The 10340-nt window shown below is 32.0% G+C and overlaps 1 protein-coding gene and 1 long non-coding RNA gene across 4 annotated transcripts; both read left to right on the forward strand.

Annotated features, from left to right (window-relative positions):
- The first annotated feature begins 448 nt into the window (after positions 1-448).
- Positions 449-5367, forward strand: LOC108467971 (protein TRANSPORT INHIBITOR RESPONSE 1-like). Of its 3 annotated transcripts, none has more exons than XR_001868942.2 (4): positions 449-1158; positions 1486-1981; positions 2154-3013; positions 5023-5367. XR_001868942.2 is itself a non-coding variant. In XM_017768809.2 (3 exons), exons 1-3 carry the CDS (start codon positions 692-694, stop codon positions 2952-2954), a joined length of 1764 nt encoding a protein of 587 aa, XP_017624298.1. In that variant the 5' UTR covers positions 449-691; the 3' UTR covers positions 2955-3452. The 3 variants fall into 3 exon arrangements, 1 of the variants encoding a protein (XP_017624298.1); XR_008287169.1 differs by having other exon boundaries at positions 5028-5367; XM_017768809.2 differs by lacking the exon at positions 5023-5367 and having other exon boundaries at positions 2154-3452.
- A 4009-nt stretch (positions 5368-9376) lies between these two features.
- LOC128296546 (uncharacterized) lies at positions 9377-10003 on the forward strand. Its single transcript, XR_008287170.1, has 2 exons — positions 9377-9442; positions 9726-10003. It is a non-coding gene; the product is annotated as an uncharacterized LOC128296546 (long non-coding RNA).
- The last annotated feature ends 337 nt before the right edge of the window (positions 10004-10340 follow it).

Consider the following 10340-nt stretch of genomic DNA (forward strand, 5'->3'; position numbering starts at 1 on the left):
TGAAAAAATGTTTAAGGGCTTTTAAAATTTAGTAATTTATTTAAAAATATATATTGATCGAGTCTACTAAAGTATATTATTATCTTATTTAAAAATTAAAGGAACTATTATTATTATTTTTTAAATTACAAATAACGACTAACACTAAATTAAAATTACACCTAAAACGATAAACTCTCTTCATTATTAGGCTAATACTTGAGATTCCAACTATTACTGCTTAAGTGTGGTATAAAAAAGAAATAAAAAATATACAACACATGTAAAAAAAGAAAAAGTACACTATTTAGTCAAAATACACAAATCCGTTTTGTGCGGCTCCGCTTCATCGTCAATGGATAAGATCTACCCCTCCCACCGTCCATCGTACGGGCCCACATGTCTTCCCCCCACGTGTCACTACCCTAAACGTCTATCAATATCCCCACAAAAACAAGAGAATGCCTTAATTAATCATGGTTAAAATCTAACCCTTCTTCCCAACACGAAAATAAAAATCCTCATCCTCTCTTCTTCTTCCTCACTGTTCTCTCGTCAGCCTAAGCTTAATCTCCTTTAATGGTGTCTCATTTCTGAAAACGAACTTAAAATCTTAACGAAACTGTAGTATCCGTCAAAAGGAGGAAATTTGAGAGAAAATTTTCATCTTTTCTGTCAGAAGTTTTCTTTTTTTTTGGGGGGGGGGTAATTAATGCCGAAGAGATTAGCGTATTCGCTCCCAGATGAGGTGCTGGAGCATGTATTCTCGTTCATACAATCGGATAAAGATCGGAACGTGGTATCGGCAGTGAGTAAATCGTGGTACGAGATTGAGCGGTGGTGTCGGAGGAAGATATTCGTCGGGAACTGTTATGCTGTGAGCCCTAAGATGGTGGTCAGACGGTTCCCGCAAGTTAGATCCATTGAGTTGAAAGGGAAACCGCACTTCGCTGACTTCAATTTGGTACCGGACGGCTGGGGCGGTTACGTTTTGCCGTGGATTACGGAGATGGCTGTCGCTTACCCTTGGCTCGAAGAGATTCGGCTTAAACGGATGGTCGTCACGGATGAAAGCTTGGAGCTTATTGCTAAGTCATTTAAGGATTTCAAAGTATTGGTGCTTGCTTCTTGTGAAGGGTTTTCAACTGATGGACTTGCTGCCATTGCTGTTAGTTGCAAGTAAACTTCATAAACACCTTTTCGTTTTAACTTTCAATTGGAATTTTACTTCAATTTGTCTTGTTTTTAGCTGCATTTTTCTTAATGGAGTAATTATAACGTTACCTAGTAATGAAGTTGATTGAAAGAACTGTTTACTTGTAGATTTTTAAGGTTCATTGTTTCCTTTTATCGGATCTGATTAATCATTTTCAATTTCAATGACAATGGTCATCTCCTAATTTTGTTCATTAGCCACCATAGATTTTCTTGATTTCTTATGTTTCAACTCTTGGATTTAATCTAGTAAAAGTATACAAAATGTTGATTTTCTGCTTGGTAATGTAGGAACCTGAGAGAGCTGGACTTGCGAGAAAGTGAAGTGGATGATTCGAGTGTGCATTGGCTCAGCCATTTTCCTGAGACATACACATCCATGGTGTCTCTTAACATTTCCTGTTTAGGATCAGATGAAGTTAGTTTTTCAGCTTTGGAGCGCCTGGTCAGTAGATGTACGAACCTCAGGTCCCTTAAGCTCAACCGCGCTGTTCCCCTTGATAAGACTGCGAACATATTACGACTTGCACCGCAGCTGGTTGAATTCGGCACTTGCACCTATTCGGCTGAGCTACGTTCAGATGTCTTCTCAAACTTGGCTGGAGCTTTTTCTAATTGCATGGAACTAAGGAGTTTGTGTGGGTTTTGGGATGTGGTTCCGGATTACCTTCCAGCTATTTACTCTGTCTGCTCTAGATTAACGTCACTGAACTTGAGTTACGCAACCATACAAAGCCTTGATCTCATCAAGCTTGTAAGCCACTGTCCGAGTTTGCAGCGCCTATTGGTAAGCTTGTTATGGTATCTTCTGTTCATAACTGTTTTAAAACAATTGAGCACATATTTTGAACATTAAGTGGTTTACTGATCACCTTTAAACTATGCCAACCGTCGCATAAAATGTTCTAATAACTGAACTGAATCTCCCTTCTCTTTTAAATTGTCAATTATGCTTTCAGGTACTTGATTATATTGAAGACAGTGGCCTTGAAGCACTTGCATCTAATTGCAAGGACCTGCAGGAATTACGGGTTTTTCCATCTGACCCGTTTGATGCAGAACCAAATGCATCCTTGACGGAACAGGGCCTTGTTGCTGTTTCTTTGGGTTGTCCTAAGTTACAATCAGTTTTGTACTTCTGCCGCAGAATGTCTAATGCAGCTCTAGTCACAATTGCTCAGAACCGTCCAAACTTGACCCGGTTTCGTCTTTGTATAATTGAGCCAAATACAACTGATTACCTGACCGGAGAGCCATTTGATGTTGGTTTTGGAGCCATTGTTGAGCATTGCAAGGATCTCATACGGCTTTCCCTGTCCGGTCTCCTCACAGATTGCGTGTTTGAATATATTGGAAAATATGCAAAAAAGCTGGAAATGCTATCCGTGGCTTTTGCAGGAGATAGTGATTTGGGACTCCATCACGTGCTTTCAGGGTGTGAAAGCCTACGGAAACTAGAAATTAGGGACTGCCCCTTCGGAGACAAGGCTCTTTTGACCAATGCTGCAAAGCTGGAGACAATGCGATCCCTTTGGATGTCTTCCTGCTCCGTGAGTTTCGGAGCTTGTCAGCTGCTAAGTCAGAAGATGCCGAGGCTGAATGTTGAAGTTATAGATGAGAGGGGACCTCCTGATTCAAGACCCGAAAACTGCACAGTTGATAAGCTCTATATCTACCGATCTGTGGCTGGGCCAAGGTTTGACATGCCTCCTTTTGTTTGGACGAAGGATGAAGATTTGGCTTTGAGGCTTTCTCCATAGATCTCATTTGAAGTAGTCAAACTATGGCGGCTCATTCGATCTCAAGAACAGATTATCAGGTACATGCTCCATATGTTTCTCAGTGTTGCCAGATCAATCTTATGTAGATTAATATAGTTGCAAATCTGGTTGGAGTGGGAACATAATATGGAGGATATACGAGGATTGAGAATACGCACTGTAGTAAAAATGTATGCTCAAGCAATTCCAACATAGAATTAAATCAGTATAAAACATAATTAGATGAGTAAGTGAAAATAATTGGATAAAACTCATTTATGACATACATGTTGGAATCAAAGATCCGTGCATCGCAATTGTGCATGGTTGGACTCGGAATGATGTTCAAAGACTTAGGACATTAAAAGATTCAAGGCTTTCGCCATAAATATTCCCATGCCTTAGAGGATATACATGTATTTGGCATTTAGATATTGTTTAATTTGATTTTTTTTTTTTACATTGAGGGTTAATCTAAAATAAAATTATTATTTTGGACTTTTGGGTGTTTTTATTTGATATATTTTCGACTAAATTTAGTTAATATTTTTTAGCTTTTAGGTGAAATGGTAATAAGAAATAATACAAAACTGGGTTAAATTTTTTAAAATCAAAATAAAATTAATATAGTGTATAGATGTTGAGGGTTAAATTTGTTATTATGTTAATTTTAAAGGTTATCAATAATTTTGTCAATTAATTTAATGATTGGTGATAAAAACAATAAAATTGAATAATTAAATGATAAAAGTAAACTCTAAAACAAACACTTGTAAAAAATATTCTACTCCCTATAATAAGATTCAGTAAAAAGCATATGAAACTTGAAAAATCACACGATAATAAAACTTGTAATAGTATTTGTTGTATTATCCTATCTTAAAATATATATAATTTAGCAAATAAATTATATAAACGTAATAAAGATTGATGTAATCACTAATTTTTAGAAAGAAATTTATGTTACTAATAATAAAAATAAAACTATTAAACATGATATAGTAATTGACCGATTGCCTTCTTTTTTCATAAATTACAAATTTAGCTCTTATACTTTAATTTTTTAGTCTTTATACACTTTGAATTTTGAAATTTCGTTCTTGGTCAAATGGTAATTATTAAATTCATTAGGCTAAATTTTGTTATTTTCAAAATATGATGCGGCAAATATTATTGCACGTGTAATGTTATGTTAGTTTACTATTTGTACACATTGCTAAAAAATCCAATAAATGAATTTAATGGTTATAGTAAGATTGAAACTTTGAAATTCAAATAATATAAAGACAAAGAACGAGTTAACTAAAAATATGAACTAAATCTACCAACATTATGCGTAGTATAGTACTAATAATAAAATTTAATCAAATAATTTTAATTATTACCATTTGGGTTAAAATTAAAATTTTAAAATTTAAAATTAAAAGTAATAAAATTAAAATATAGAAACTAAATTTAAAATTTTAACCTATTAAAGTGTATGCATTGCATGTCATGCCAGTATACATAAACAATAGATATATTACATCTAGAGACTTGACTTGGATGTTGACATTTATTTGTTTAGAATAAAGTCACTTTGAGTTGGTTCACTTGCTTACTTTCGTCTTAGTCATTGCCCTGTCGTTTTGTGAAGAAAAAGTCACGATTTTACAGCTTACAACGTCATTCACACTCTCTACGTCACCAATTTTGATTGTATATAATTATTTATTTTTTTGAAATGATTAACGATGGCCACAATTTGGAAAATAAATTTATTCAAAAATCCGACAGCACTTGAGTTTGGCCAAATTTGGTTGACCCTTGAATCACTATCATCCATTATAATAAAAATTTTAAAAGTTTTAATATTTACACTTTTTTTTTTATAAATTTAAATAAATAAATTATTATTAAATTTGAATTACAAATTTCATTCTATTTTAAAAACATGTGTATGAATTAAAATTGGAATTTAATATAGGAAACGATTCACAACATCCTTTATATATTTAGTGTTTGACTCCAAAAAGTAGAATAGCCGCCTATGCTGAAACTTTAATAATTGCCATTGTTTCTGGAGTAGTGCAGAGAAAGGAAGAAGAAGAAGAAGAAGAGAGATGGGGCAGTTGTGCATAGAGCTCAACGTGGATATGATGGGACTTTTGCTAGCGCTAGTTATCGCCATCGCTCTCTTGCTTTCCTGCGTCAACCAACCTCCCCGGCCCCGCCGACCAATGGTTCGTTTAGGTTGGTAAACCCTTCGTTTTGCGTCTTAACTCCCTAAGTTACTCCAGTAACTTAAGTCTCATAAGGTCATTGAAAATTGAATCCATGTATAAACTCCTTTTTATTTAGCGTTTATATTTGGTATTGTTGTTCAAAATGTATTCAAATATCATTATATGGAGAATTTTCATCATTCGTCTAATGGGCTAGAGCTGTTCACTTATAAAATTTATTCGAGATTGAATCTTTAAGGAGTAAGTAGTAAGCTTTTATTTGTGTAGTTCTCTTTAAACATGGTATGTGCTCTTACCATATATGTGTGTATGAATTCTCTAATTCTCATTGCCAAAAGGATATTATTAAAAATTATAAATGAAGTTAAGACATTCGTTTAATCGATTCATTTAAATGAGTGTTTTAAATATTTAAAGATCGAAAATTAAAATCTCCTCAATTGAAAAATAAATTTTTTATCGATTAAACGGGATAGTTTTACTTTTGTAAAAATCTTATATAATATAACTATATAATGTAACTTAATACTAATGAAATCTAAGGTAACCAATAAATAAATATTTACTTATTCATTTTACTTTACATGAAATAATCATAAAAAAAACATATGGTAATTTTATTTATTCAATCTAAAAATTATAAATAGATAATTAAGAAATTAACTATACTCGCAGACTTAACATTTGCAAAAATCATCGGCATCAATGGTACTATTTCTAGGGTTGTGTCGAATTAACCATCTATCGTTGGGGCCTAATCTTGAAGCAACTAAGACCACAATCCTCAAGGAGTAAGGAGTTTCAAAAGGATCTAAAAACCAATTGAAAATCTTTTGGCTACCAGATTCAATCAGCAACTTGTGTGAGTTGCAACACTTGGATGCAAAGAAATAGTTAAACACCTCCTTAACAACCATGAGTTCAGCCATTCATGGAATAACAAATCCAACAGATTGGGAGAACACAACAACAACATCGCCTTTCTCCATTTGCAGTAACCCACTAACCCTACTCGTGCTTGGATTACTCTTTATTAATCCACCGATATTATCGAATTAGTATCATTTTATATTAATATATTACATACACAAACAATTATATTAATTTAATATAAAAATAAATGTATGCATTCATTTCTTTAAATGTGTATAATTGAATCAAAATCAAAGTATCTTATATACATATGAACCACAATTCAATTTTCATGTATATGATTGCACCAAATCAAAGTTCATGTATCAAATTGCATACAGAACCAAAGTTTATATATAAATTTGATATTTATCCCCATATAATTTAGTATATTTCAGAAATCTTTTTAATTAGTTGGTAATTTTATTTTTATTTTTATTTTGAGGAAAAAAGTAAAAATAATAATTCTCAGTTTGGACTCTTTAAAATACTGTGGAAACCAATTAGTACAAAAATAACTTAAGTTTTATTTTCTATGAATTTGTCATTTGATTTTTAAAAATTTAATTTTATAATTTTATGTTTTATTATTTAAACTTTATTTAGTAATAAATTAATTTTATATTTAGAAATATATTTAGTTTAATGTATAAATATATATTGAATTTTTAAAATTTTTAATAAACGATTACGGTTGAATAGTTATAAAAAATCAAGTGTTTGGCAAACAAAAGTAGAATGATAAAGTAGATTAATATATTTACTATAATTTTAAGATTATTTTCTATTAATTTAAAAATATAAAATGATGAATTATAATTTTATATTATCTTTTATTAATTTAAAAAAATGTTATATATAAAGAATGAAGTTGTCACGTTTCAACAGAATAAATATACCATATGTCATTAAAATAGGTTGTCCATGTTAGCTTTAGTCTTAAAACATTGTAACATATAATATATTAGTTTTCTTATCCGTGTGATACACAAAATGATTGTAGGTATTAATAAATATAATAAATCTTTTTTTTTAAACAATTTCGTTATAGCTTTAGTTCCGCAACAAGCGCAACCCTCATGTTTAGTTGTCATCATTGAGTTTGGAACATTGAGCAGACTACTGGAGATATGCCAGATGAAAGTGAGGATAACATCAAGTCATTATGCCCCTTATGCCATGGACAACTCCAAAAACCTGTCCTCAGTTCAGATTGCAAGATGCAACTCGCCTGCATGATCATATATGCTTTTTTTTAACACAATACCTAAAGCTACTTGTCGAAACCATTTTTAATTTTGGTATTTTTTGCAAAAAGAAAATGGGGATCGACTTTAAAAACAAAATGGAGTCGCCACCGATCTTTTTCCGAGGTGTGATTGGCTCACCTTGAGATTGATCATTTTAATAAAATATTTTAATTTATTAAAATAATAATTTTGATCTACGAAATTTGAGAAAAAAGGTTCGGGAGTCGGTTATGCACAAGGAAGGGTTAGCACTCTCGTAACGCTCAAAATTGGTACCTAACTGAGCAATTAATGTTCTAATGTCGAAAATTTGAAAAGACTTTAGAATATGGACCTTTTATTTAAAAAGAACACTTGAACAAATTAAATTGGATGCTAAGGTCCTCTTATTTCGAAGAAATAAAACGTCATACCCAGTGAGTTAGGATGCAACATTTCACATTTTCGAAACTAAGCTTGTCTTTTTAAAACTCATGCAGTGAAGTTTAAAAGGATATTCAATTATTTGAGTCAATTGAGAAAAAATTGGAACCCAGTAAGTTAGGGCACAATTTCTCAAAATTTCAAACATAGAATATTGCTTTTATTTTTTAGAAATCATTATCTCGAGATACAAAGAGCCATATCCAGTGAGTTAGGACACAACACTTTGAATTCCTGAGAATAAGCTTTTATTTGGAACTTGCACGTTTTGATTGAAAATGGTACTCAGTTACTCAGACTCAACGAGGAAAATTGGAACACAGTAAGTTAGGTGAATAAAATACGATGGAATAATAGTGTACAACGCAAAGTGATAATCTATAAACAAAATGCCGCAACATTGAATCACAAATAACTAATAAAGAACTCTAATACTCGTGATCACAATAAACACATAATATATAATCTGAACATTTACAATCGATGGAGACGCCACAAAATGATATATCTAACAAAATAAAGGATAAAAGAGGATATGAAAAGATTAGAATAAATAATGAAAAGAGTAAAAAATAAAGGTTTAAAACAACGAAATAAAACAGATAAAAGTAAAAAACTATTGTAAGCAAGATGAAAATAGGTAATATATAACAAAACAAATTTAAAATAATTACTATAAATAGCAATAATATAAGATAATTTAAAATAATCAATATGCAAAACGATTTTAAAATGCAATAATAATGTGCAATGATTTTAAAAAGGAAAAAAATTAAAAGCAGCTTAAACTAATATATAAATTTAAGTTTACTAAGTTTGAAATGAATAATATATATAAAGTGTGAAACAATAAAGTACAAGATCTTAAAATAAATAATCATAAAACAACTTTTAAAAATAAATAATACGTAAAAAAACAATACATGAAAATAGTTTAAATTAACTAATAAATATACAAAAAAAACAATATAATAACTTGTAGTGAAACCATTTTAATGTAAATAATAATAAAAACGAATGAAATAATTTAAAATATATATGAAATATCGAAATAGATAAATAAATAACCAATAAAAAGAGACTAAATCAGAACCAAAAATGAAAAAACAGGGGTAAAATCTCAAAGAAATGTGTGCATAAGGACTAAAATGAAGTTTAGATGAGATTCTGGTGGCCAAATTTAAAATAGTAAAAGAATGGGGTCAATCTAGGGACCCAATTGGAATGCGCGCCACATTGTAGGGACCAATTGGGAAATTATGCCCTTCCACCAAAACGACGCCACTCCAAGATCTACATTTAAATGGCCGAAGGACTAAATCGAAACAACATCAAGATTTTAGGGCCACATTTTAAAATAAAATAAACTGATTTGAGGAGTCAGGAAAAGAGGGAGGGTCTAGCGCGCAAATTTTCCATCAGAGTGAAAACACGCGGATCCTCCCCGAGTTGGGTCAGTTTCCACGCGAGTCAAGCCAAACGGCGCCGTTTTGATGCTTATCGCTCTAAGCCAAAACGACGTCGTTTTGGTATATAAGCCAATATTTTGTCCAAAAAAAATCATTTGAGCCTTTATTTTTTTAAAAAACCTCAAACCCTCTCCTCAACTTCTCTCCAACCTCTCATCCTCCGGCCAAGACTCCGGCAAAGGACCACCACACGCCAAACTTTCAAAAAAGTAAGTTTTTTTTTCCAAAAAAAGGAAAAAAAAAAGAAATAGCTATATATATATGATTCGAAAGGAAAAAAATGAAGAAAATAAAATAAAAGAAAAAATACCCTTGGCCTTTAGATCTTGCTCCTTGCCTGTTATTCTTAAACTATTGAGCTTGTTTTTTGTAGTCAAAAAGTATTCTTGTATTGCTTTTGTACTCAATGTATTCGTAAAAAAAAAGTCCCCTTACAATTGATTTTCAAAGGCTTTTATAGCCTTTTTACAACTGATTTTCTACATGTTGCAGGTGCGTGGGCGAGCACGCCACTGACGTGGCGTGGTGGAGCGGCGCACGTTGCGGGGTGGTGGCGTCTGGCGCGCAAGGGAGGCGTGGGCACGAGCGGCAATTTGCCTAGGGTTTTCTCCTTTTTGTTGAAAAATTTTAAGTTCTTGGGCTGAAAATTTGGGCTAGGGTTTAGTATTTTTGGGATTGGGCTTGAACTGGTTGTAAAATGGACATTTAATATTTTTGTTTTATTTCTCGTTTGGTTCTAGTACAGGCTCGGGCAAAATGGGCCTTCTACACTACTCATAGTTCCTCCTCAACCCATAAATAAGAGGATAATACGCTTCAATGCAAGGGTGTTTAATCGGTTAACCGACCCGAAATAACATTAACCGAATTAACCGACCTTTCAAAATTTTTAACTGTTAACCGAACCGAAATTTTTTCAAAAAAATTAACCGAACTGAAAATTTTTCGGTTAATTCGGTCGGTTAATCGAAAATTATATGTTTTTTTAATTTTTGGTTAAAATAAGTATAAAATTAACCGAATTAACCGAATTAATCGAATGAACCGAATTACCCGAATTACCCAAATTAAATGAATTAACCGAATTAACCGAATTATTTGTATAAA

The sequence above is a fragment of the Gossypium arboreum genome, chromosome 8 (genome assembly GCF_025698485.1).
Source record: "Gossypium arboreum isolate Shixiya-1 chromosome 8, ASM2569848v2, whole genome shotgun sequence".
In the NCBI taxonomy this organism is placed as follows: Eukaryota; Viridiplantae; Streptophyta; class Magnoliopsida; order Malvales; family Malvaceae; genus Gossypium; species Gossypium arboreum.